This window comes from Brienomyrus brachyistius, chromosome 22 (assembly GCF_023856365.1).
Source record: "Brienomyrus brachyistius isolate T26 chromosome 22, BBRACH_0.4, whole genome shotgun sequence".
NCBI lineage: Eukaryota > Metazoa > Chordata > Actinopteri > Osteoglossiformes > Mormyridae > Brienomyrus > Brienomyrus brachyistius.
The window spans coordinates 5,856,963-5,884,348 of NC_064554.1; the positions used below are offsets into that span (position 1 = coordinate 5,856,963).

Below are 27,386 nucleotides of genomic sequence, written 5' to 3' on the forward strand. Positions count from 1 at the left end.
AAAATCTCCAGGTCACAGTCACATCGAATGACCATTCAAAAGTGGAGTAAATCCATGCAGTCATCATTTAACCACTGATAAGCGTCAAAGTGGGTACTTGGAACCCTGCCCAGATCGCAAAGGTACAGGCTTCCAACGCAGATACCGGGGCTCAGTAATTCTTTTACCTCTTTGATGATACCTACCCTGATAGTATATTGGGAAACTGGATTTTTCGGTTTGCCTAGAACACGCAGCAGATGCTACTTTTCTTGTATACACTGTGTGCAGGATTATTAGGAAAGTGTATATTTTATTTGTATCTTCTCTTCCGACCAATATTTTCCGTCCAGATGAATCTGTAATTAAGAATGAACTGTCTAAAAGGCAGTACATGATCAGTATTTTGTCTGAGTACTTTCTGTTTGGAGAAAAACAGGAAAACATAGATACTCTCCCGTGCAGAATTATTAAACACATTTTTATGACTGTTAAAATGAGCCAGAAAAGGACCTTGCGGAGAGCATAAAAAACAAAACTGCACAGTTCCAGTCAGAGGGATGCAGAACAATAAAAATTCCTAAACCTTTAACACATAATTACTGTACAATCGAGTGTTTTATGGCCAACAGACAAAGAGGACGGAAGAAACATAAAGAGAGAAGAAGAAGTAAATTAACTGCCATAGCTATGTGTCAAGTTAAAGGGGAAACTTATACAAAGTGTCTAGAATCAAATGCCACCATATTAAAAAACTGCAATCTGAATGGAATCTCTGGAAGCACTATGTGCAGTATGTTACATGACATCATTAGGGTCACAAAGGCTGAAACATAACCTCCACTCAATAAGGCATGCAAGCTAAAATGTCAAGAATGCGCACAGACACACCTCAAGACAAGATTTTATAAAGGTTTTGTGAACAGACGAGATGAGTGTGACTCTTGATGGAGCAGATGGATGGGCCCGTGGATCATGGTCACCTTCTTCAAGCACCAACTGGGTGGCGGTGGAGGAGTGATGGTGTGGGTTGCAGTTATTAGTGACGAGCTTGTTGGATCTTTAAAGACTTCCATATGGTATAAAATTAACCACAAGATCTAATGCCAATTTCTAGATGATACCTTCTTCAAACACTGGTACAGGAAGAAATCAGCAGCTTTCAAAAAGGATATGATGTGCATGCAGGACAGTGTCCCTTCCCATGATATTCATGCAGGACAGTGCCCCATCCAGGGACGGGCTGCTGCCCAGGGGCCCTTGGGATGCAGGGGGCCCGTGGGGCCCCTAGCCCAAAACAATTTGCAACGCTTATCAACAATGTATTTTCGTTTGTCTATTTTAGATGGCCTACATTCTTTGATCCTCTGCCTACAAGGGCCCCTGACCCTATAGGGAGGGCGTTTGGCTGCCAAGGGCCCTTGAATTGTTGTGGTGGTGCTGGTGGTGGTGGGGGTGGGGGGGGGGGGGGGCTCGCAAACGTTTTGCCCAGGGGCCCACACAACCCATAATCCGTCCCTGGCCCAATCCCATGATATTCTTGTAGGACAGTGTCCCTTCCCATGATATTCATGCAACAATACAATGATTAAGTATATCCATCCATCCATTTTCCAAACCGCTTATCCTATTGGGTCACGGGGGGTCCGGAGCCTATCCCGGAATCAATGGGCACGAGGCAGGGAACAACCCAGGATGGGGGGCCAGCCCATCGCAGGGCACACTCACACACCATTCACTCACACATGCACACCTATGGGCAATTCAGCAACTCCAATTAGCCTCAGCATGTTTTTGGACTGTGGGGGGAAACCGGAGTACCCGGAGGAAACCCCACGACGACACGGGGAGAACATGCAAACTCCGCACACATGTGACCCAGGCAGAGACTCGAACCCGGGTCCCAGAGGTGTGAGGCGACAGTGCTAACCACTGCACCACCATGCCGCCCCTTTAAGTATATAGTACTTTAAATTATTAAACTGCAAGGCAGCAATTCTGGTTATATATGTATATATGTCTGTCTCTCAGTTTTTTATACACTACTTTGTAACACATTTCCAATCGTGCTTTGATGGTCTTTTTTAGTTTTTTGCAAACACCAACATGACCATCAAAAGTAAACGCGGTATCTTACTGTGCCACTCATTCTGGAACATTCACTTGTTTAGTCCCACATAATGATCAGTCTCCTTCTCTCTTAAATGCTTGCCCACTTCATTGTCCCTCTCTATGTGTTGCAGTAGTTCTCCAGGTCATAGTAATTGCAGTAAGAAATGTCAGCACCGTTACACGATCCCTCTCTTTGTGATTCTAGCGGTGCTCTTCTTCTCCCTGTCTCCTTCTTGTATCTCCAGTAGGTCTTCCTGCAGGTAGGACTCACTGTTTTGCATCATAATTCCTGCAAAAGGAAGAGATCATCAAGCCTTAAACTCCATTTGGACTCTTGGATTTGTCTCTTGTAGGGTTAGGAAATCTTGGTATCTCCGAGGCTAACTGAGTTTGTTGGTTGAATTATTCGTTCAGCCAGAGTGTGGACATGCACATTAAAGTTTCATTAAATCACTTTGTTGAGAACCTTATAAGCAGCCCTTAGCCTCCAGAAACAAACACTTACGCTGGCCCTTCCTCACCCGCCGCTCAAGTTGGTAGAAGAGGCCCCTCTCTCCACAGACAAAGAGCAGCGTGAGCCCCCCTCCACCAGCCGGGTGCCATACAGCTGCCGGTACCTGAAAGCACTGCAGGAGGAAGCCAGAGACAGCAGACACTGCATGCAGAGATGGGCCTCCTGGATTCTAACGCTGCACAGTGGATGGGCAGCACAAGGAGAATGAGATCCGTGCCTCTGTTTGACCACGGGCGTCTGAAGATTAGCCTGAAAGCAATGAAGAGTAGTGGTGTGACTGCTCACGTCCAGCTCCCCCGGGTAACCCCTGGCATGTATATATACCTCCTACCTGCCCCCACCCCTGCACTTACTGCACGTCATGCTTAGTATTTTTTGGAGTGTGGGGGGGCATTCTCTGTTACATTTACTCCCCCCTCTCCTGTTAATTATCCACAAAGAGCCAATATAATTGCCCCGTCCTCATCCCCAACCTCATGCTCACTCCGCCACTCAGGATCCATGTTTCTGACCATTTTACACAGGCTTTCCCGATTGTGCCTGTCTGTCTCTGTTCAATGACCCACATTGAAGGCCGCCCATATCCCAGCATGCCTCTCAGCTGGGAGAGCTCACTAATTACCCCATGAGTATCAACCTGTCTGCTGCGGTAGCCCGTCTGCCAGAAAAGGCTGATGTCGCGAGCACGGCGGTGATGTACCCTGTGCCCACCAGCCAGGCTAAGATGTACTCACATTAAAGCGAGAGGCGAGAACAGTGATCAAACATTTATGTTTACCATTTGCCAGTGCACACAGGATAATAAATACTTCTATTAATAACTAAAATATTTTATCAATTTTGATGGAGTCAAAAGTTTTTTTCAATGACAGTATAATAGCAAGCTTATGGGGGGGGCTGTGTGGCCCAGCAGACTAGCAAGCGGTGCTGGTACCAGGAATGCTGCCGGTTGAAATCCTGTGGCTGGCAGAGTCATGTCACTGTCGGGCCCCTGAGCAAGGTCCTTAACTCCCATTTGTTCACCCATCTTTGTCAAACGCACCTCACTTTGGATAAAAACAATTTGCTACATACAATAAAAATAATAATAAAAAAAACATATAACTAAGATTGTGGAAAACCAGGAAGAAAGAGTAGAGTGATGAAACAATCTGAGATGAAAAAGACAAAAGGTTAAAGGAGAACGAGTCACAGATGGAGTGCAAGAGGGTAAGAGTATAGAAATTAACACGGTGGAGACCTAACAGGAGATCCAGCCAAGGACAGTGCAGGACAAAGGAGTCGTCAGGAACTCATTGTCATCTTTTATTTGCCCTGACATTAAGGAAGAGAGCAGCCACTGGATTGTACAACTCTCACCTCTTTCTATTGTATTGCCTTCTGCTTCAGACGCTTTGTGCAGACATGTACAATTCTCAAAGACACAAAGGTTTCATGCCTTCGTAACGGAGGCTTTCTGATTATACGCTACCTTACTGGTAGGCAGCATGAAGACCTGCTGCCAGCACCCAGGTATAATGGAGAAGCCTGTACATTTGGCATGTTAAACAGTCTGATACCGGTACAGTTCAAAATGTAGCAAGTCGGGTGTGAATGCAGCTGCCCAGAGGGTTGTGCTGTCATATTGGTCAGACAGAGACTAATGCGGAAGGAATCATGCAGTGTATGAAACGCAGGACTGTGTTCAGAGACAGCCGTGGGATCTCAATGCGCAGGTACTGTGACGTCATCGCTAATGAATCTCAGCGCCCCTGTCAGCTGCTGTGGAAACGCAAACACTCACTCCCCTCCTTTTCCTCTTTTTCTGGTAGTAGGCTCAGTGCTTCTTCTTCAACACAGAGGAGAGGAAGACGGTGAGCGGAGAATGAGAGCGTTATCATGCTCTATTATCCCTGGAATGTTCTAGAATCCAATCTGACTCGTCACCAGGTAGATTAGCTACCTCATTCTTGCAGGACGTGTGTTAATGAGATAAATGCCGGAGCCGGCTGATCCCTGTCAGTGATGGCGCTCAGCCTGCGTGCGTGACGTTGATGTATATCAATATGCCCTGGGTTCCATCACCCATAATGCTTCTGTGCCCCCACAGCAGCCCCCCTTCTTTTTTGCCACGTGGACTCTCACAGAGGTAGGAGCTGGAGAGGGTAACTGCAGTTACCCCATATACTTTGTTACTCTGTCCTTAACCCTCGCTATAATACTTAACCCTAACCCTGAACACTACTTCCCACTCAGTGCTCAGTTTACTTTTGTTGACGTGCTTAGGGACGAGAGAAGCATCTGGAAATCATCACCCTGTGGGAGCAGGCAGGGACAGCAGAGCCAAGAAGGAAGAGGACGATGATGGAGGAGTGAGGCTATAAAGACGCGGTGCAGTATCATCTACGGAAGCCAGAGGGCACAAGAGAGCTGGTGCATTAAGGTATATGCGCATCAAGAGAAAAAAAATGGATTCACCTACAGTGACTGTACAGTTAGGACAATGATCCATTTAAATGAAACAAACAACTGTTACAAAGGAACTGCTGGTTTTCCCATTTTCTATGCAGTACCATTTATAGATACCAGTTGTACTGCAAAACACTGATTGACACATAATCTTCAGAAGGATGCCATAACCTACCTCTGTGTTTGCTTGTTAGAAAGGCTGAAAATAGGTGTCCAGTCTCCAGTGCCCCCAAGTGGACAGTTCTTGAAACTGCACCATTTTTTCCTGCTGACACTCATTTTAAATGTTCTAGATGGAACTGCCAATGTAGTTATTCCACCCGGTACGTTTTGCTAATCTTTCTCTGTTATTCTCTCGGGAGAGAGTGATGCCTATGCTACCACCTGCCCTCAAGCACTGTTTGTGCACTGGGGAGACAGGAATGGGATGCTGGCTGATCCAGGATATGATCAAAATTGCCAAGACTTTAACATCAACCTCCAAATCTGCAGACAGGAGCCTGATGAAGCGAGATTTCTAGAGTCCAAAAGAATGGATGAGGTTATATAAAAACACAAGCAGAAGGGAAATCAGGTTCTTTCTGCATCTCAGGAAGATGCTGCTCTTTATTGCCACCTGGTGGCAGATCTATGACATTGTCTGCTGCTATTCCAGTTGTCAAGGGAAAACAACGGAACTGCATGGAAAACAGCAGTAATAATATTTTGTCAGTACCTAAATCTGTTCCCCTCCCCCTTCTTCCATTCTCCACCTCTGCTGCACTTTACTACCTGGTTACTAACCATTTTAGCATCACGCTGACAGAGAGGACTGGACTCTGGGCCAGGAGACAGTTACACATTCATACTAGACAGGAAATTTTACAGGAAATGTCCCGTCAGCAATGCACCGGAACAGCGAGTCTGTGGACCGAGGAAGGAAAGGTCTGTGAAGCCGAGGCTGTCCCCACTAACTATATATACCATGTAGATTCAAGTGAAGCTGTCCTTTGTGAGCTCGCTGTGCTGCTCCAGGGTCTAAGGGTGAAGGTGAAGCTGACCCTCCGTGCTCAGCATGCTGGCAGAGAGCTACCATTACCTGCAGCAGCCAGCAGCTCCTCCTTCCTCCTGCGTTACCCGGTGTCCTCCTCGTGCTTTATGCCGTGCCCCCCCACCAAGTCCTCGCTGATCCTATCTCTGCTGCGGGATGTGGCTGTGTGTGTCAGTGGGCAGGATTGTGAAGCAATCGGATGTGTGTTTCGGTGGGATAGAGAGGAGTCTGCTGAGGTGCTTTGGGGTTTGGGAAGGAGCGGACCCAGCTAAGGGTCACGGAGAGGAGGCTCTGGGGTGGAGCTCAGACACGCCGGAGGGGGAAAATGCCTCCCCGAGAGCATGACAACATCTACGAATCCCCCAGAGCAGTGTTTCTCAAGCCGGTCCCCATAAGAAGTTAGGGGGCAGCAAAAAAAATGTGGACTGGTCAGGGGTCCCCTGAGGACTCCTACCCCCAGAGCAAGCTGGAGTCCGGGGTCATGGAGAGAGAGGCACGGAGTGACCTGGTCAGCGTGCTGTCGCCACTAACCCCCCCCCCTCCACCTAGGCCCAGCAGCCAGACAATGATGATGATGACGACGTACAACTATGTCAGTAAGACAAACAGCTGGTGGTGTCGTGCCATCGGCGATCCTGATACAGGCCTGTATTACGCTAATCGATAGCAAAACCATGAGGAGTGTTAATAGCAATCATAACAAAACACCTTTTAAAATCTTTTAGAAGGCAGGGAGTAAAACAGGATGGAGTGCCGACGTAAAATACAGTCAATGTTACAAAATATATCTCATCACAGAGGGCATAACGCAGAAACAGCAAACGCAGGAAGAAGTAGACAGGCCACCATTCACACATGCCAAGGCAGACAAATGTGGACATGACTGCTACCCCCGCACCGCGCTCAGCTTTTTCATTATTTTAACGCTTTAATTTGCTTTTGTCAAATACAGGTAGTTAATGTACAGAGAAGGATCCAGAATGTGAGAGGCGACAGCTGCATATGTACATTATTTACACAGAAAGTCAATACTTCAGGAGAAAAAAGAGGAATGTTCGAAAAATAATCATTATAATAAAGAGAAACATAAAACGACAGTCGCGTAACCACATGCTTCATCTGCAGCTCCATCATGCCGTTTTCTTTAAGAAAACAAGCATTTATCTGCTTTGTTACATCCTTTATTGTGGTTTCTTCCTGTTTCTGTCTTCTGCAAAGACAGGCTGTGGGACCTGGCTCCCCGCCCCTTTTCCTGGGCTCCCCGCCCCTTTTCCTGGGCTCCCCGCCCCTTTTCCTGGGATCCCCGCCCCCTTTTCCATTCATGTCCTTCATGTCTCGCCACAGAGACACACCAAAGGAATTATGGGTAGGCCGTTTCATTTACACCTTAGCAAAATATCATTATTTAAAATAATAACAATAATAATAGTAAACTATCCCAGCCAGGGAAGGTACCTTTTAAAAATGTCCTTGTATAAATAATAAAAATCATAATTATATATTTATATATATATATATATATACTTTTTTAAATTTGTTCATATATAACATCACTAACTGCCTATGCCTGTATAAAGATCACCCCAAACTCACATCCATGAGCTCCATCCAAATCACCATCTCAGTGACATTCCCTCTCCTTCATCCGTGTGACGCACTGTCGCCCCCCTCAGGACAAATGCAGTGGTGCGTACAATGATCTCAGTCCAGGCACCCTGACCAGGATGGTTCAGTGCTCACAGACAGGGCCCTTCTCCCTCCCCCACCCACCCCCACATCCCCAGAGCCACGATTGGGCCCTTTGATAATGGGATGCTAGGGGAAACATTTATTTTTTTACAGGCCACAGCCGTGTTGGGGATAAGGTGGGCAAAATGTCTAACCGGCCTTCCCCGGGTCCCCTTCTTCGTGCCCTGTCCCTGGCTGGAGACCTCAGACCTTGGCACTGAGGGTGAGCAGCTCCAGGAAGGAGTTGAAGAGGCTCTCCAACCAGCCATGGTTGGCCATGCACTGCTGCACCACTTCCTCCTGCCCGGGGTCCTCCGCCGCCTGCTCGATGCTATCCGTCTGCGGGAGGGGGGGGCAGTGTTCACTATCCTGCCTTTTTACAATTTGTGGATATGCAGGGGGTGTGCGGGTGGGCATGTGTGGCCGTTCTGCTCCCCCCCAGTGTCATTACCTCTCTCTTGCAGTGCAGGAACGTGTGGTATTTGTAATGATGCAGCGAGTGATACAGACTGTAGATGCGACACGTCTCTGTCGACAGCTTAAGGTCCTATGAACGAAGAGAGAGAATGAGGGGCGGGCGGCAGTCAGGGGATAATGTCCGGCTAGTAATGTCATAATGGGGGGGGGGGGGGTGACGGGATTGGCCCACCTGCTGCTTGGCGATGCTCCTCTTGATGCGGTTCAGGGTCTTACGGTTGTAACCATCTCCGCCGAGGCGCACCCTCACTGCTCCTGCGTCCAGGGGGTCGGCTGTCATCTGGGGGAAGCAGTGCAGGGCTTCCTGGGATGGGGGGGGGGGGGGGGGGGGGCACAGCGGCGGCAGAGGCTGAGCCCATGTTTGCCACAGCACCCATTAGCTGCGTGTCAGATGGCTACCCGTAGGGGGCGCAGGCGGCAAACCTGGTGCTGCGAGCTCATGTTGGCCCTCCTGAGCAGCCTCTTCTTCTGCTCGGTCAGGATGCCGTCAATCTTCCTCATCGGTGGGAGGTACAGCTCGTCTACGAGAAGGAGTAACATGGTTAGCTGGTGAGCCTGCTCCTCCCTGGTTGGGGGCTCGTTGTGGAAAGCTCACCGTGCGTGTCCTCCAGGGCCTGGATCATGTCGGGGTCCAGCGCGGTGCTGACCAGCATCTCCACGTAGCTGCGGAACATCTCCCGCATGGCGCGGCTGCCGGGTCCCCCCCGGAGCAGCGGCGCTGCGTCACACACAGCCGGCCGGTTACTCGCCAACGTACGCACACCCCTACATCGAAACCCCCCCCCCCACAAAGGTTCAGCAATCTCACCATCGTCCTCACTGGGGGGGTCAGGGGACGACTCGGAGTCTGACGAGGAGGGCATCTCCTTCAGCCACTTCTTCCTCTTCTTGGGCGGGGGCTCCGCCTTCACCCTGACGGGTCGGACGCGTGCCGGGCGCTCCACTTTCCTCTCTCCTGCACCTTTCCTCTCTTCCTTCGCTCTGCCTCGTTCCACTCCTCTGCCTTTCCTTTCCACTTTCTCTGGGAGTGCTAGCAGTTTCTTCTCTTTCTCCTTCTCTCTCTCCTCCTCTTTCTCCTTTTCCCTCTCTTTCTCCTTCTCCCTTTCCCGTTGTTTCTCCTTCTCCCTCTCCCGCTTTTCCCTCTCTCTCTCCCGCTGTTTTTCTTTCTCCTTTTCCCTCTCTTTCTCCTTCTCCCGCTGTTTCTCTTTCTCCTTTTCCTCTCTCTCCACACGGGGTGGGGTTTGGCTACGGGCCGGGGCAGCTGGCTTGGGGAGGGACTGGCGTCTGTTGGGGGGAGAGAGGCACACGGGCCATGTGGACAGTGTTACCCGATTTTAATCCTGGGGGGAGGAGCACGTGTTCTGTAGGTAGGACAAGGACTCAGGAACTGAAGCGCTGAGCCATGACTAAAACGGGCCATGGAATTTGTCCTGGGCACACCTACCTGAGTGCCAACGCGGGTCTGTGCCAGGGCTTTCGGGAACACACCCTCACGTAGTCCTTCTTGTTGACGTTTTCCAGGAACTTCACGTACAGCCTCTGATAGCGAGTTTTTGCATCCCCAAAGTACCCAAGATACTGGGGAAAAAAGAGGCGCAAGAGAAACACTACAGCATGTCCATGGGAGGCAGGGGGGGAATGAAATTTGTCAAAATAACCCAAAACCCAGTATCTATGCGTATGCCCCCCTGTAGTCTTCCAGGGAAAAGCAGAGCCACTCACGTTGCTGGTGGCACAGAACTGTCGCTGTCCATCTTTGATCTCAGGCGTGAACTTCTGCAGAAGGGCTTTCTGCACCCTCCAGATTGGTGGGGGCTCCCGGCCCGTTTGCAAAGCGAGCTGGGGTGGGGGGGTGGGGGGGGGAGACAGAAGTTACACCCTCTAGAGACACACACATAGGCTGGGATGCGCAGTACAAGTGCACAGACTGAATACAGGAAGCCCTGGACACACATGGGAACTACACAGGACAAAACACAGGGAATGCACAGAACGCACACAAGGAGCAAATGGAGAACACAACGTACACACAGAGGAAGCAACACAGACCTTGAGGGCGCTAATGTCTTCAGTTCGGACCACAAACTCATCCCTCTCACGGAATATGCCCTCTCCGCCACTCTCGCTGTCCTCGCCCTCTGTTTCTCCGGCTATGGCAGCCCCCCCCTGCTTTTTGGCTAGGTGTAGTGAGGTGATCTGGGGCACAGGGGGGTCCTCTGGGGTCGGAGGTGAGGCTGGCTCGGGGGCGGGGGGTGGCGAGGCAGACCGGGGCGGAGTTGCAGATGGAGGGAGCGTGGGTGGGGGAGGGGAGGGAGAAGGCAGAGCGGGAGGGGGCGGGCTGGAGTGCAGAGAATGAGCTTCGTCCTGCCGCGGCAGGGGGGAGGGGAGAGAAAGAGGAGGGGGAGGAAGGGGGGAAGGAGAGGAAGAGGATGATGATGATGGGCGAGATGGGGACAGGGAGGGAGGGGAGGTAGGGGCAGACGCCAGCGCTGCAGGAGGCACAGATGGGAAATCTAATCGAGAAAGAAAGAGGAGTAACAATTTAGTGCCGTTTGTCCTAAAAACCCACATTTCACTTTTTCTTGTTGACAATTCAGGTCAAAGAAAAGAGAAAATGACAGAAGGGAGGACTTCAGCACAAACACACCGTCTTCCTCATGTCCGTCCATTGTGTTGGCTGCTGATTCGCTCTCGTCCTCCTGGACTGGCTTGCTGTCTTCCTGTTCATCTTCCTCCTGTTCTTCCTCCTTGTCTTCCTCTGCCATCTCCCCTCCATCTTCCCGCTCGAGCTGTGCGGGCTCCAGGGGCTGGGTGCTGCCCCGCGGCGGCGGCGGCGGCTGTGGGCTGAGGGTGGGCGGGGCCTGTGCCGGAGGTGTGCTCGGGGAAGGTGTAACGGGCAGGACCATCGCTGGGGGCGGGGCCTGTAGGGTGTCATAGAGGGCAGAGATGGCGGAAGAGATGCTCTTCTGCAGGTCTTGATTCTTACTGACAGAATCCTCCTCGTCAGAGGAGAAGGAAGGCAGTGTCTCCAGGTTCCGCTTTAGCTCCTCGTCCAGCCGCTTGCAGGGGCTCGGACAGCCACCCAGGGACAGCCCCCCCTCACCGTCCCCATCGCCAAATGGGGGCACGGGCTGCGGTGTCACTGTGGGGGACAGTGGCCGGATGCCACCCTTACTCGGGGAGGAGTCGACGCCCACTACAGAAGCTACAGTATCGGATGGAGCTCCGGGGTCCGGGGGCCTCTTGCCGGATTTGAGGAAGTCCAGAAAGGAGGCCATGAATCCAGACTTCATCTCGGGTGGCTTCTCCTCCATCTGGAAAGAAAGGAGAATGAATCTCAAGCAGAACTGGCAACTTGACCGGACTGTGCCTGCAGGGGGCGCTGCTCACTGTGCTGGACATCTTGTGCATGGCTGCCCAGGCCTCGGACGGGAGCTCCTCATCCATGTCTCCATCCCACACAATCTGAGGAAAGTAAAGTGTCGGCATTAGGGCAGTGTCACAATCACGAGAAGGACCTACCGTTGAGCACAGCCTGCCGAAACGTTACGCAAATATCAAGCAGCATGCAATGATCTGATCGTTTTGTTTGATTCTCAGCACTCCTCACCTCTTGGGATTTGGACTTCATTTTGTCTTGGGTTCTGTTCAGGTCCAGGCCAGTAGTGGGCCCAGGACTCAAGCCCAGGGATGGAGCAGATCCAACAGAACCATCCGAAAGTACTGGGTCATTACTGGACAGAGAATCGGTCCTTAATAGGGAGTCGGAGGGAGGCATGGAAGGGATGGGCAGTTTGATCTAGGCGATAAAGGTTTAAAGTGAAAGAACAGAAGACGCCACAGTCACGTACAAACAAAATGCAACATCACTGACGTGCAACCATGCTCCAAACGCGTATGCTGCTTAGTCATGGGGGGGCCTGACTGATCCGAGAAAAGGTACATCAGAAATGTAGGGGGTGTGAAAACTGCTCACACGCAGAGCCACACCGGCAGCAGTGCTACCCATTGGGCCACTGACCCAACATGGTATCAGTGTTAAAAACGAACCAATCAGAGCGGTTCCCTCCAGCCTCATACCTTTATGGGTCTGATGGGCTCCTGCTGCATCGCTGTTTGGTGCTGATGCTGCTGATGTTGATGCTGATGAAGTTGATAATGCTGGCTGTTCCCTTTATTCGCCTCAGCCACACCATGCATGTCCATCAAGGCTGCCGTCTCCTCCTTCCTGCCTCGCCCTCTGCCTCTCCCCCTGCCCCGCCGAATCTCTCCCCCTGACCCCAGTCCCATCATGCCCCGGCAGTGTGGGGGCTCTGGGAGGGGGCGGATGCGGGGTCTGCCTCGGGGCCTCGGGGGCCCTTCCCGTTTCGGCTTGGTAGGCTTCCTGCCCCTTTTCTTTGGTCCGTCTTGGGGTATAAGTTGGGGAGGGGGCCCCAGGGACGGGTACCCAGGCGGATGGCAGAAGTCCAGATCGTTCACCAGGGAGGCGCCGGCGCCGGACTTCCTGCAGCTGGACACCAGGTCTGGCAGGAGGTCGGGGAGGTGCCCCGGCAGGCGCCGGCTGTTGAGGCGTATGTCAGCAGGCACGTCGGCCTTGCTCTCGTCGTCCTCAAACTCGTACTCCTGGGCGTAGTGCTTCTTGGGCAGTGAGCTGGGGTCGCGCCTCTGCTTCAGCAGCTGGAACGAGCTGGTCTTTAGCAGCTTCTTGGGCCGTGATGAGCAGAAGATGGGCGAAGTGAGCCCGCCGCTGCCCCCTATGGTCCGCTCCGTCCCCGTGCCTGGGCCTCCCAGCATCTTGGTCCCTCCGGCGTCACCCAGCCCGGTCCCGCTCCCAGACCCACCCATGGACAAGCTGGCCGGCTGTGACTGGATCAAGCCCAGCTGCTCCGTGTTAACGGTGGAGGGCAGTTCATGAGCCTTCAGTGAGTCCAGGTCCAGGTGCACGGTGCTGGCCTCGGGTTCCGGTAGCCCAGGGCAGTATGGGCCATACCCCTGGTCTCCATGGTGTGGCATCATGGCATAGCCACCGCCAGCCTCCCCCGCCTTCACCCCCTCCATGCTCTCCTGCGTGCTGCGTCCCTCCGAAATGCCCTCCTGCCCCGGGGCCACCCCCCTGCTGCAGCCGGCCTTATAGTCCTCTGGGCAGAACATGTCCTCCATGCTGGGGAAGAAGGAGCGCTCCTCGTCTGGCAGCAGCGAATCCGGGAAGCAGATGGAGGAGAGGGCCATGAAGCGCTGCTGGCTCTGCCCAGTCTTCCCAGCAGGGCTGCCACTATCAAACTGGTGCTCTTTGAGCTGATCCAACTGGGAGTCCTGGTCTCTCTGTGCTGGGGCGACAGGGTTTGGGGGAATGCGGTGGGGGTGGGAATGGGCGTGGGGGTTATGGGGCTGGGGGTGCTGCTGGTGATGGGGGTGAGCGTGTGGGTGATGTGGGGGCAGATGGTGCAGGTGAGGCGGGGGCACCAAGCCCATATCAGGCTCGGAGAGGAAGTCGTGCAACTCTGTGTGTGGGGGGGCGTGGCCTTGGTGGTGGGCGGGCCCTCGGTGCTGCTGCTGGTGCTGGTGGTGCCGCTCCCCACCCGCACCATCTCCTGCCCTCTCTGTCATGCCCCCCGGTTCTCTACTCGATGTCTGAGACAGAGAGCGCTCTAGCATGTCCAGGGGGGACACCGAGTTCTGGCTGGACGGGTTCCGGTCCCGCGGGCCCCCCCGACTATAGTGCGCCTCCAGACCCTGAGACTGAAGCTGCAGCTGGGACTCTGCGGTGCCCCCTGCTGGAGCCCTGCCCATCATTGAGTGGTGCGCGCCGTCCACCTTGCCGCGGGCTGTGTGGGACAGCACCGAGTGGAGCAAGTGAGCAGAGGCTGGCTGCTGGGAGGCATCTGGCGGGGAATCCATGAGCTGCAGAGATGCCGGGGGCTGGTGCTGGCCCTGATGCTGGGGTGGAGCCTGGTGCGGCGGCTGCATGTCGGCCGTTTTGCTCAGATAGGGCAGCTCAGGGGGGTCGTGTGGCTTCTTCTGCTCCAGGTGAGAGTGTGGATGGGGATGTGGCCGCTGACTGTGCGAGGCGTGATGACCGTGGGGGTGCGGAGGATAGGGGTCCCCTCGCCCAAAGTGCACCACAGAGCCCAGGGAGTCATGGGGATGGTGGTGGTGCGGTGGGGTGGGGTGAGCCTGGGGGTGCACCTGATCGCCTCCCCTTCCCCTGCTGCCCATGCCGACCCCACCTCTGTCACTCTTGGTCTGTTGCTGCTTCTTCATGGACATCTCCAACTGGCCATCGAGCCCACCATTCCCCCCAGATGGCGCCCCTGCACCAGAGGTGGCGCTATTGGTACGTATCACGCTCTGAAGGTGATACCGTTCTTCTGAGCTCTTGCTGAGTTTATATGCCATTTCTTTGCTGCCATCTTGGCTCTGTGAGCCTGGGTGTGGGGGCGGGGCTTGAGATGTGGGCGGGGCTTGTGCTGAGTGAGGCGCTGGACTCTGGGCCTGCAGCAGGTGCTGGATCAGGAAGTCGTCGTCGTCGTCTTCGTCGTCGCCATCTTGGGGGCGCTCTGGCCCCAAAATGTCCCCGTCGGCCTTGGTCTTGGCAGGGTGGTATGATGGAGGTGGAGGCCCTCGGGTGTCAGGGTATGCCTGCGGGGAAGAGAGGAAGGCCGGGGACAGGACGGAGGACAGGTACTTATTGCTGCCGGCACCTCCAGGGGACTGGGCCGGGCGGGGAGGGGCAGGAGAGTGCATGCCAGGGCGGGCCATCCCAGATCCACTTGAGGGAGAGGGACTAGAGTCCGGCAGATGATAGGAGCCCCCCCCTGCGCTCCCCACACCGCTACCCCCACCCACAGAGCCCCCGCTTCCTGCTGACCCCGAGTTCCCACCCGCTGAGCCACCTCCTGACCCCAGGATGGCCGGGGAATGGCCAGGGCCGCCGTATCCAAGAGACGGGCTGCCCGCTCCCCCTAGTGCGGCCGGGAGGGTGGTGTAGCCCGGGTCAGCACCATACATGGCCTCCGTTGAGAATGAGCGGCCCACTGTCCCCGCCACAGTGCTGTACCCTTTGCTGGAGCCACCCCCCCCTGCAGAACTGAGGTCCTGGGCCTGGGGGGAGTTGAACCCCCCGTAGGGCTGGGGACCAAGGTGCGGCCCGGGAGGCAGGCTGGGCGAGTATGACTGCGGCTGCGGGGGAGTCTGGCCAGACAGCGCCGCCGGAGATGCCTTCAGTGACGGCACTGGGGATCCATAGCCAGACAGGCAGGCTTTGGGTGGGGCCTGGGGGGCCGTTGAGGCAGAGACTTGTGGCGGGGGCGGGGCAGGCGGGGGTGGAGCCTGCTGTCTGGACGGGGCAGAGGTGGGGCCAGAGGCGGGGTTTGAGCCAGAGGAAGAAGATGATGAGGAAGAGGATGCTGAGGATGCAGAGGGAGGTGTGTGGGGAGTGCGGGAGGAGGAGCCGGAGCCGGAGGAGGAATAGCCGCTGCTGGAGGAGCTCTTGGTGCCCTTTCCCACACCACCTGCTGAGGAGGAGGAAGAGGAAGAGGAAGAACTGTAGGGAGGCTGAATGATGGGCCGGTAGCCTTGGTCCTGCCGGGGCGAGGGCTTGGGGTCTGAGGAAGGGCTCTGCTCCCCCAGTGGACTGCAGGACAGGCCCCCCCCCGGGCGGTGGGGTGCCAGCTGCTGGTAGCCTGAGGCACTGCAGCTGAGGTAGTGCTGCAGGGGGTGGGCTGCCGCCGACGGGGGCAGCTGGGACTGCGACGGGGGAGGGCGCTGATAGTGCTTGATCACACTGTCCTGCCGAGGCAGGGCCCGCTCTTGGGGGGATGGCTGGGGGGGGGCAGGGGCCGACGAGAAGACTGAGGTGTTGTAGAGCTGGGAGGACTGGTCTTGGAGTTGAGAGGACAGTAGGTTGAACTGGGGTGGCGGCAGGTGACGGCCAGAGGGGACAGAGGAGGTCTGGGCCGGGGGAGGTGGTGCAGTAGGGTCCTGTCCCCCACCTCTGTAGGCTGCGCCTTGTGAGGACAAAAGGCGATCGAACCCGAGGCCAGACTGGGACGGCGTCTTGATGTGCAGCAGAGGGTCATGGGGAGACAGCAAGCCATTGGACGTGGGGCTGAAGGTGGGCGTGTCCTGGAGGGAGAGCGAGGGCGCCACCCCAGGGAAGGAGCGTCCCGAAAAGGAGGCTGGGTGCTGGTAGGCCGAGAGCGCAGAGGAAGAGGCAAAGCCGCCGGAGCCTGGGAGGGCGCCGGAGATGAAGAGCTCAGCGGGGGCGGGGGTGTGCATGGCTGCGGGTGGGAGGAGAAGGGGCGGGGTGAGCGGTAACCGACAACGAACGTCAGACAGACAAATAGCTGGAGCACCGAGACGAGCACGCGCCGCACTGACCTGTCTGCCAGGACGGTGTGCGGAACTGGGAGAGCAGGGAGGAGGCGGATGGGGGCGGCTGCGGAGCCCGCGACTCCAGGGCGGAAATCAGGTTCATGACGGAAGCATCCGGGCCTGAGGGGCTGGCATGATGCAGGCCGGCGTCGAACAGCCCTGACAGCCCTGCACAACATGGCAGAGAGGCTGATTGCATGAGCGGGCATGTGGCATCGGCGTTGGGGCGCGGGGGGGCAAGGCAAAGACATGGCTGCTGATCAGACAGGAACATCTGCAGCTACCCCTGCAGAGATGTGTGTGACTCAAACAGGGTGAGAGAGAGCCAGCACTCGACAGGGAAAACACCAGCATCATAAACGCAGTACCATAGACATTCTAAATGTAGGCTTGGGTTTCCTTACCTAAACCACGCCCTGCTGGCCCCCAAGCCCCGCCCTGCCCAGAGCTGGCTGGGTGGTGATTGGTTGCATAGCCCTGCAGGGGGTGGGGCGTAGCGTAGGCCTGGCGATGGAGAAGCTCGGAATCCGGGTGGGATGACCTGGTACTTCCGTACACCAGGCTGGGATGGAGACAGAGGGTTTATGTTATAAGAATGTACATGAGGACAGATAGAGCGAGTGGACAAAATAAAACTACATGAATATATCAGAGGAGTGATGGGGGGTCGGGCCACCCTGTGCCTTTATAACAGCCCCGGTCCTTCTGTGGACCATGTGACAAGGATCCTGCTCTGTGTGTCCAGAGTTTAGATCATCCAAGAAGCCTTCAGTTCTTTCAGAGATGGAGGTAGAACTTTACTTCACACTCTGGTCTCAGGAACTTCCCATAAAGGTTGGATGATGTTTGGTTTCATCCTGGTGTCCATGAAAGCACTCTTGAATTTCTTTATCAATGTAAATGAGAAGATTATCATCTCGGAATATGGGAATATTGTGAGGGAACAGCGTTGGCTCCATAGACCTGCTCCTACTTCTGTAAAACAGGATCTCAGGATCCTTGGTCCGTACACGACCATGCAGAAGAGTCACTAGACCCAGTGTCTCCCCTGCGAGGGCATTACGGATTCCCAACATTGGGGCTTGAAGGCATCCTTTATCTTTCTCCAAAATGTAACCCTGTCCAGCTGTAGGACGATGGGTGAAAAGATGACTGATCAGAGTATATTACTTCCTATATTTCTCAGGGCTTCAGCTTCTATGCTCGTTTTTGAGGCTGTCCCGTTAAGTATCGGTGAGCTTTCACTAGCAGCCACCATCCCCCAGTCCTCGTGCAGTTTATCCCAGATGCCACTACGATCGGGACGGCTCCCCTAAACACATGAAATGATCTTGCAGTTCCTGAGACCAACGCACCTGCCATTCACAGACACAGACTCCGTCGGCTCTTTGCAGCTCTGCTAGTTGCCTCATGTCAATTGGAAAAAAAATCTCGCATATCAAAGTGCTGAATGTCAGACCTCTTTTATAGCTGACACACATACTGCCGACTGGCATTCAGCCTAATATGAGTGACCTTTGTCGCTGCGTTTGTCATTGGAGTTTAGTTACTTCAAAATTAAAGTCCTATTTGTCTGCTGTTATTTTATCACCCCCACATAAATATATAGACACGTGAAGCACGTTAAATAAAGGGGGAAGACCAGGGCCATTGTCATTTACTCCTAATAATGAGGTGCATGGACGTCACTAACAATGAGCCTGTTAATGTGCTAATGGCAACCCTGCTTCTGGAGTGGAAGCACAGTACCGCAAAAACACAGCACTTTACCTATCAAAAGGCCGCCTTTACACCCTATTCTCATTCACAGCTATAGCAATTAGTGACTCTCATCTGCATAAGTTACTAGCTTTTCTTTATCTGCGGAAGTTATTTACATCAAGCACTTCATTTAAGGCCACCCCCCACCCTCACTCCCACAGTGGCCCAGAACCAATGTCCTTTTGATCACGAGTCTAATTCCTCACGGTGACACCCCCCCCCCCCCCCCAGCTCAGGGAGCACATTCCAGCAGCGAAGGATCTGCCGTTCTAAAATGAAGCAAAAAAAAGGCACGGCGGCAATTTTGTTTTGGCAGGAAGCATGCGGGAGTCACGACGAGCTGAAGCGTGACGCAGCTCCGACGCACGGCTTCCTGCGCCGTGTCTAAACGCCCAGAGTTACTGCACTGGAGCATCTGACCTGTAAATGGGGGCCCGGGAATCTGCACCCACCACAGCACTGTGAATAACAGAAAACAAGTTTATACTATCAACATGCTCAGGGTAATCGGATAAAAGATACATCTGCTCTCCGTGGTGGATGAAATATTATCACGTGATCAATAAAACGGAATGGATTTTGTGGGAGATCTGAGCAGCTGTAGCTCCTTACTTATCAATACCAATGAAAACAGCGGCATCGATGGATGAACCAGCCTCCGTAGGGACGAGCCACAGCGGGACTGACCTCCGGGGCCTTTGGTGACATGAAGGCCTGTGCAGCTAGTGAGGGAATATCAGCATGAGTGGCAGGGCAGGTCGCCAGGGGGGCCATAGGGCAGGTCGCCAGGGGGGCCATAGGGCGGGTCGCCAGGGGGCAGGGGGACAGTGAGGCCAGGATGCCATAGGCAGGGCTGTTCAAATCATGGTCCTCCAGGGCCGAGCACTGCTGATTATCCAGCCTTCCTTTACCTGTGAGCCAGGTGTGAAGCCTCTGGTCAAACAGAATAAGTAATTATTAAACTAACTACCTGGGAGAACTGAAAGCAAGGCCTGGATTTCGAGTCCAGGGCCAGATTTGAATAGAGGGGCTATAGGGCAGGTCGCCAGGGGGCAGGGGGGCGATGGGGCAGGTCACCAGGGGGGCCGTGGGGCCGGTCGCCAGGGGGCAGAGGGGCGGTGGGGAGCACCTGTTGGCCTTGGGTATAAACCCAGATGACTCACTTTAAGAATAAAATATTTTGACAGGGAGTATGTCTCCGTATTCGGAAATGGGACCTCGGGATGGGGCTGCGTTTATTCGATGTCGGATGATCCATGCTGCGCAGGGAATTTCAGAAATGATGCAAGCTCACCCACAGAATTCCGTTTCCCCGAATGTGTGTTGTGTTAAATGCAAAATCCCTCAGTCTCACAGAATTTCATTGTTCTTTTGCAGGTATAAATCTATACTAAACAATAAAATCTTCATTTCCTGAGAGCAAATCATTTACTGTTCTTCCTTACATCAGAATCCTGGCTGAAATGTGCAGGTTTCCTACAGCTCCGAGAGAGCATTTTTTTTGGGGGGGGGGTTTATAGCGCCTTACCTTTGGCAGTAACACAGACACGTGGGACAGCAAAGATTACAGACCTAATCTGGGCTGTGAAAGCTGAGCAAGTCAAATGACAGAAGACAAGCAGGAACACATGCTGAGCGCTACACTGGCATTAGGAAAGACTGATGGTCTGAAAAGTGCATAAAGGCCTCCAATAGTCAGACAACTTGGGAAATGCTGAGGGGTGATGTCTTTCATAATACAAAGAGCTAATTTTCGCTCATGTATAATTACAGAACGTTAAGACCATAAGCCAGGATGTTTTTCCCCTGTTTAATGTTCAATGCAGCATCACAGATTTGCTTTAAATCAAAGAGGCTTCAACGCAGATCATGCCACACAGGGGTCACTGCACATAGCCAGACAGATGAGAGGTTGAGAGGAGAAGGAGAGGAAGAGGAGGGGAGAGGAAGAGGAGGGAAAAGAGGAAGAGGAGGGAAAAGAGGAAGAGGAGGGGTATGGATGGGAAGAGTGAAAGGGGAGAGGGAGCAGAAGAGATAGGATGAGGAGAGGAAGAGAGAGGAAGAGAGAAAAGTGAGAAAGAGGAGAGGGAGAGGAAGGGAAGAGCAAGAAAAGGGATGAGAGGGGAGAGGGAGACAAGGGAAAGGAAAGAGTAGAGGAAGAGAAGCGAACAGAGAAAGGGGAGAGGGACAGGAAGAGAAAGGAAAAGTGAAAGAGGAGAGAGATAGAAAACAGTAGGTGAGACACAATGGACATATAATATAAAAAGCAGGCAGCTTCTTCAAACTCAGCGAGTTCATATGGGACCAAGTGCCTCAAGCACGCAGCCATCCAGCAGGTCAGGGCAGAGATGTATCACCAAAGCATGTGTACCTCACAAACTCCACGTCCCACTGCAGTGAACAGCAGAGAAAGTAGAAATCCCATCAAATTAACTGAATCGGGAAATCTCCCAGAACAGCAACAGCTGTACCACATACCTGTCTGCAGCAGCACCCATAATCAGTCAACCAGATGAAGGGGAAAAAGCAAGGATTACTGATAAGGCAGAGCCAGAATGCGCAGCAATGATCTGCGTCACTACATAACACAGAGTATTTCCATACAGCAAAGCATTCTGAAATAAAATAGAAATGCCTGTCCGAAATAAACCAGCGATTTCTCAGTCCAACATTCACACTCGAAGGTTAAAAGTATTTTACAACTTCTCTGACCTGTTTGCAATCTGCTGCAACAGCAGCCTTCCCATCTTCAGAAGCCTGCAAACTGTTTGGGATGCGTTTAATCAACACAGTGGCCATTTTCACTTCATTGCCGAATAATGCTGATTTACTACCTATACTCTCTGTGTGAAGCACAGGGAAATGTTTGCAATAAATAAGGATAAAATAATAAGGACTTCCAGTTTAGTCCAATTTATTGAACCCCACCCTGAATTTTGGAAACAGTCCCATTTTATGTAAAATGTAATGAAAAACACCATTTTAGCAAGGACTGCTGACCGTAAGCACAAACACAGAATCCCACAACAGATATACATTGCATTTTGGAGAAACAAGTCTGTGGTTTAAAATGGTTATTTAAAGAAAAAAAAAGATAAATTGAAACCATAACACACAGCCACCTTGACCCTTGAGGGCAGAAATCCTATTTATTGTAGAACTAATTGTAATTTAAAATAAACGGCATCATTTTGCTTTGTTTTGAACAGATCATTAAGCATTCCGATTGCCTCTGAACTTTAAAACAATCTATCTCGCAAGAAACACAAAGCCCATCTTAAATTATTTAATCAGCCATTTAACAGGTCAGATCTTACAGGTGAAAAAGACTGCTGTCATCTGTCACTGACATCCAGGAAAGCTATACGTGTCCGTCTGCCTCTTTGTTAATAAGCCCCTGAACGAAGCTTTTCTAAAGCTCACTGTAAAGTTTTTGTATATGATGGTGAATGATAATACTGGTCTACTTCACAAGGCTTAAACAACTGAGACACTTTCGCGGTATGTTAATTTCTTTTATTTTATTTCCATACCTCTTGCTGAGGAAACAAAACAAGCAAGCAATATTTAAACTTTCAGTTTTGGCCTTTATACCTTCAGTTTTCCAATTTTTCCTCACTGATATAAGCGTCACAGCAGAATCACTGCACACAGAATGCAACTGATGATCATGCAGCACCAGTTTTTCGTCATTTTACGACATTAAGCAGATCACAGAATGTCTGTTTTACACGATATTCTAAACCCATTTTAACAGAGTTAACTGCAGCTTTATAAACCATGAAGCTGAGATCAGGTGAGTCAGCCGGGCAGAGCCACAGCTCCCTGCGTGTCTGCCCCCCAATCCTCCGTGACCCCGGCCCTTGCGAAGTCTCCCTGCCAGCCGACACGGACCCACTCCCTGGCTCCCTGCGCAGTCTCCTGTTCGGCCGTCTGCGGGGCTCCGGCACGGCTGTCAGGGAGACCTTGCGCCGGTGACGGCTGGGCTGCCGAGTAGGCCGCGGCTCGGCGGGCCACACGCCCCTGGGCGGGGGCCCTGCTCCTGGTACACACACCCGACTGTTTCCCGTCGCTGCCGTCTGCTTCCCAGCTAAATAAAATAAAAATAAAAAAAAAACCCGGACTGTGCTCGCCGGTGCCTGGCAGCTGCTCGGCCGCACGGTTAGCCGCTTAGCCGCAGCACCGCGCACCCCAACCCCGTCTCCACATCCCGTTTTTCTCTCTCTCTCTCTCTCACACACACACACACACATACGCGCACACATGCACATACATACACACACACGCACACACATACGTGTCAAAGTCGCGTTAAACATCCGCCCGCAGTGCAGCTCGGCACGGCTGGGACTTTAAAGCCGCCGAACCACGGGCTGTGCGATTAATGCCCCCACAAAAGCGCCTGAAAGCAGCGGAGCTCCACAAGAGTACCGGTTGACTGCCGGCTGCTCTGACTGCGAGGCTGCGCCGGCGGTGCTCGGCTGCCGCGGCACACATTTTCTGTTACACCAAGGCCACGTCCCTAACCCTCTCCGGTCAGCGCGAATTTCACCCCGCCGATCAGTAATAATGAGCAGGCGGCAGCCCGTGGCGGAGGGAGGCCGGCCCGTCCCTGGCAGCATGCAGCAGCTACCCGGTGGACTGGGCAGCGGGCTCCGCAAATAGCAGCTTCATCAGACCGCAGCGCACATCCTCGGGACTGCACTGACAGCCCAGTCCGCAAGCAGCACCGCCGCTGTTTTCCCCATGTCTGATGAAGCGATAACTACACATCCAGCGACCCATCCCCCTCTCCTCCTCCGCCCCGGTCCACTTTCCCCGGCACGCATTAGCTCCCCGTCGCATTCCTGGCATTTTCCAGATCCCCCTGCCGCCGATGATAACAAAGCCGCACCTGGGCGAGCCGCGCCGTGCAACGGCTGCATTTCAGCGCAGAGGCAGCGCTTTCTGCATCGCACCGGCGGGAATGGCCATTGTTACAGACGGCGCATTAATGCACGAAAGTCCGCTGCACACACGCTTACCTCGCCTTCGCTGACCTCTCGTAACTCCATCCCGCTCCTGCGCCCAAATCACCGAATCCTGCACCAGGATAATTTCTATCCATTAAAGAAAAACAAGGAATGGAGATGGAGCGATAGCGAGGGGGAAAGGGGGGGAGGAGGAGGATATTTTCTGGATCCTAACGCGCTATCAGTGCCTGTATCCTTTTTCCCCTCTGTTAAATGTCTGTTTATCTCTCCCCGTTTCACAAGCAAGTCTTCAAGAATGGGAAACAGCGAAGAGGGGGAGAGAAATGGAGGGGTGGCGGAGGAGGAGGGGGAGATGGATGATGCAGGGGGAGGAGGGGGTAGATGTGGGGTGGGGGGTGTCACTAAAAATCCGGTTTCTTGCTTCCCTCTCCTGCTCCCTCCCTCTCCTGCTCCCGTATTTATTTAATTCCGTATCTATTGTCCTTCTGAGCGCAGGCAGCGGCGGAGGAGCAGAGGCGCGTCTCTGGCCGGACAGCCCATCCACACGCAACACATGTCGGCGCGTATCTTCTCCCGTCAGCACCCCCCCCCCCCAACACACACACACACACACACCGCCACTGCGGGACCGCACAGGGCTGCTGATTTTCTCTTACTCTTTGTGCTTATTATTCATATTTCTTTCTTGGATTTCCAAGAGAGTCATTTTAAACCCACAGTACTCCTAAACACTGACAGCTTGAGACGCATCCTAATATATGGTGTCTTCGTGCTTTTCTCTTTTACAATAACAGTTTTTAGGAAGAGATCTGCGGCAAGTCTCCGGGTTTTGGAGTAAAAATTCAGGCGCCTTGGCGATAGGCCCCATTTTAGGAGGTATTTCCAGCGATTTGGTCCCGCAGACGCCATTTTTGCACGCCGCTGCTTCTCTCCCTCCCTCCTTCCCCATCTGCCCCCCTCCCCCGAAAGCCATTCCCAGCATACAGTTCAGGTCCATTTTCGACAAAAAGAGAAGAGAGCGAAAGACTGGGGGAGGGGAGCACAGAAAATACAGAAAACGAGAAAAGCGATGGGCTTCACTGACACGGGGTACATGCATGTGTTCAGTAACGGGGCTATGGATCATTTTAGGCGTGCATGCTTCATACAGCACGCGTAGTGCAATACACATAATATTCAACTAATATGACAGTCATAATGGAGTGCCTCGACGTCAGGGTTTTTTGTGAGTGTACTGAAAAGAAACTCCATGTTTCAAATGCCGTCTAGAAGCATTGGGAATTACTGTGTTTATGCTTATAAATACCTGTACGCATTAGGACATTCCATAGCTGATGTTTGCCTGTAAAACATTGTACTTGTAAAGTGCAGTGCGTTCCTAACATTTGGAGAAAGGCTTTGCAGTTTGCGAAAACGTCTCCTGCAGGAACATGGCAGCACATCAGTAAGCATCCCTCATATCTTCTGCTTTCATGAATTTGATTCTCCCTCGTCACGTGACTGGTATCCTTGACGATTTCACGTTGCCTTTAGGGTTGTATAACTGAAACGATAATTCATTTAATTACTACCCTCTAGTATTCACAGAATTTAATACTATAAAGATGCAGGTATACTTGTATTTTTAAAACTTGTGTTCAGGATACATGTTTAACAATTGATAGAAATTTAATATATTGTAAACTGAGTAATAACAAGAAAATCATCCATTAACATTTTTTTCTAGGCGTGTTTCTCATTTCTCCTTATGAACTGTCTCGTCCCTTCTACAGCTCTGCAGACATTTCTAATCACTGACTGGAGCAGACTGGCCCACACAGACCGTTACATGGAAGAGAGTGCATGGCATCATGACTGTGAGACTCATTGTCGAAACGGATCCCCCCCCCCCCCTCGGTAGTTCAGCTTTCATTTGGGGATCTTTGAGAAGAGCACGCAGATAAACTCCCGTTTCAGGCATGCAAACACATTACGGGTCACCGCCATTTGTTTGCACGGTGCCCACATGTATGTAGTGTTGATATATTTTGTGTCATATTAGAAACACATCCGTCACTAGCAAATCTCAGTTGTTGGTACTTACCTAATAAATTATAATTAACTGCTGCATACGTTTGTGTTAATTTAATGATTATTATAGCTTTTGTGTCACTCTTCAGTTTTGATTATTGTGTCTTCCAGTATGCAAAAGATTTTCTCCCTTGGAGCAGTATAGATTGTATTCTGTCTTATTTGTATTTATTATACAACAAATCTTCAGTGGCTGTTGATGAAGAACTGAAAGAGGCATCTATGTACAATTTAAATTAAAACAGTAAGCTAGATAACTCGGTTGACTATTTTGCATAATACGCAAACACACGTAGACAGATATGAAATCAGTTTATCGGAATCGTACTTCCGAAAGCTTTACTATGAATATGACGCTTGATTTCTATCGGACCCGTAATATAGATTACTTTTATCAATGGGAATAAAGACCCTTTCCCCCTACTTGCCCCCTCCGTCTGTGCTCAGTATAACTTCACCGCCCCCCGGCCTCTTTCCCAAGGCTCCCGGATCTTCCTCATAGCAACACGGTGCGCTCATCTGCACCTTCTGTAAGCTATCATTCGCAGACCGGAATGCGGAGTGGTGGCATCCGCGTCGGGGCACCGGCAAAAATACGCGGCCGTAAAGACCCATCCAGCTTCACGACTGCATGCGCTCTGCGCCAACAATAAAATTGTTAAACTCAGTTTTATGACTAATGTATAAAGGGCCTATTTTCTAACCACTATTACTAATCACACTAAAAAATAAATAAATATATGAACCAACATGAACAAAAGAAGAAATGGACGAATATCCCGACAAACAGAAAAATTAATAATATAATGTTTGCACTTGTCTCCCTCTGGCGGCGACGTGACGCCTTCGCACTTTGCGAAGAGCCGCCACCTGGGTTGTTTGAAAATTACCGCGAATGGCTGGTGTAGTCTGCGGGGTTCTGCTTTTGTGTTACCACATACAATAAAAAAGCATAATATAAATTTTTGAGAATTTACGGGGTTCAGTGAAGTGAATGTCATATTTTTGTGGACTTGTTTGCTTTTTTTGTGTCTTTACAAAAAGTAACAGAAAAAATACCGGTATTAAAATATATCATAAGTGAAAAATAGTTAACAAATCAGGAATTGTAAAGAGAAAACCCAGGATTTTCTGTAATTAATCATTTGTAGACATTCTGTTTAAAAATATAGCATTAAAGGGCCATATTAAAAGGACATTTCTCATAGAATGGTGTTTCATACGAATCTGATTTGAAATTTGCTTTGCTAATTCGGGACGCATCATTTCATCTGTATATGTTTGCTTATTTCAATGGTGAATTTAATTTAGCTGTTATTTTCTTGGGTTTTCTCAAACTGTTTTCCTCTTGGGATCTTGGAGCTCTGTCCATACCATTTATTGCACTTGCCCCGGTCAGTTCAGGTTTATGAGTGGAATGGGGATGTTGAAACACCGAACTTTCACATTTACATCTATAATACCCCATATGCAGCTCATCAGCCCATTCAGCTGGCCTCAGCAGAGCCCAACAGCAGCATGGCAACCTGCAGCAGCCAGTCACCGTCTGACATGCTGGGCTGCTGCGCACTGATTGGACAGCCATGCCTGATGTCAAACAATGCAGGGCTTAGGTGATAAGCTGAAGGAAGCCAGAGGGGGAGGGAGCCACTGAGAAAAGGTAAGAGCAAGAAGCAGAATTGTGGGAATCGGGGGGGGCAGTGGAAGAGGCATGTGCCGACAGGGGGAAGATAAATGGGCAAGGTACTTCAGGGGTGGGGGCGGGTAGAGAGAGGGAACGGAGAACGAGAGGAATAGCGTGGGGACATATGCCAGAGAAATCCTGCCTTATCTGTTTAGCACTTTGTTCTCTCCCCCCTCCCCTCCACTGCACACGCAGTGAACGTCAGCTCCGTGTGTGGCTTCTGTGGTCCAGCAAGGC

The 27,386-nt window shown here is 52.0% G+C and overlaps 1 protein-coding gene and 1 long non-coding RNA gene across 2 annotated transcripts; one reads left to right on the forward strand and one right to left on the reverse strand.

The window, feature by feature from the left end:
• Positions 1-6,991: 6,991 nt before the first annotated feature.
• LOC125718251 (proline-rich protein 12-like) lies at positions 6,992-23,730 on the reverse strand. Its single transcript, XM_048991944.1, has 16 exons — positions 23,447-23,730; positions 17,066-17,223; positions 16,668-16,829; positions 12,369-16,567; positions 11,899-12,087; positions 11,679-11,753; positions 10,936-11,602; positions 10,338-10,801; positions 10,011-10,127; positions 9,733-9,866; positions 9,097-9,572; positions 8,884-9,006; positions 8,712-8,809; positions 8,461-8,592; positions 8,263-8,358; positions 6,992-8,150 (listed from the first exon to the last, which is right to left on the reverse strand). Exons 1-16 carry the CDS (start codon positions 23,527-23,529, stop codon positions 8,016-8,018), a joined length of 7,308 nt encoding a protein of 2,435 aa, XP_048847901.1. The 5' UTR covers positions 23,530-23,730; the 3' UTR covers positions 6,992-8,015.
• A 311-nt stretch (positions 23,731-24,041) lies between these two features.
• Positions 24,042-25,504, forward strand: LOC125718063 (uncharacterized). Its single transcript, XR_007384751.1, has 2 exons — positions 24,042-24,839; positions 25,168-25,504. It is a non-coding gene; the product is annotated as an uncharacterized LOC125718063 (long non-coding RNA).
• Positions 25,505-27,386: the final 1,882 nt, after the last annotated feature.

Bases quoted from the DNA above. Each gene is read 5' to 3' on its own strand.
- LOC125718251 (XM_048991944.1), bottom strand. From the start codon at position 23,529: ATGGATAGAAATTATCCTGGTGCAGGATTCGGTGATTTGGGCGCAGGA. The intron at 16,830-17,065 runs GTAAGGAAACCC...CATGTTGTGCAG, and splicing joins GCCAGCAGGGCGTGGTTTAG to GGCTGTCAGGGCTGTTCGAC. The intron at 8,359-8,460 runs GTGGGCCAATCC...CTTCGTTCATAG, and splicing joins GGAGCATCGCCAAGCAGCAG to GACCTTAAGCTGTCGACAGA.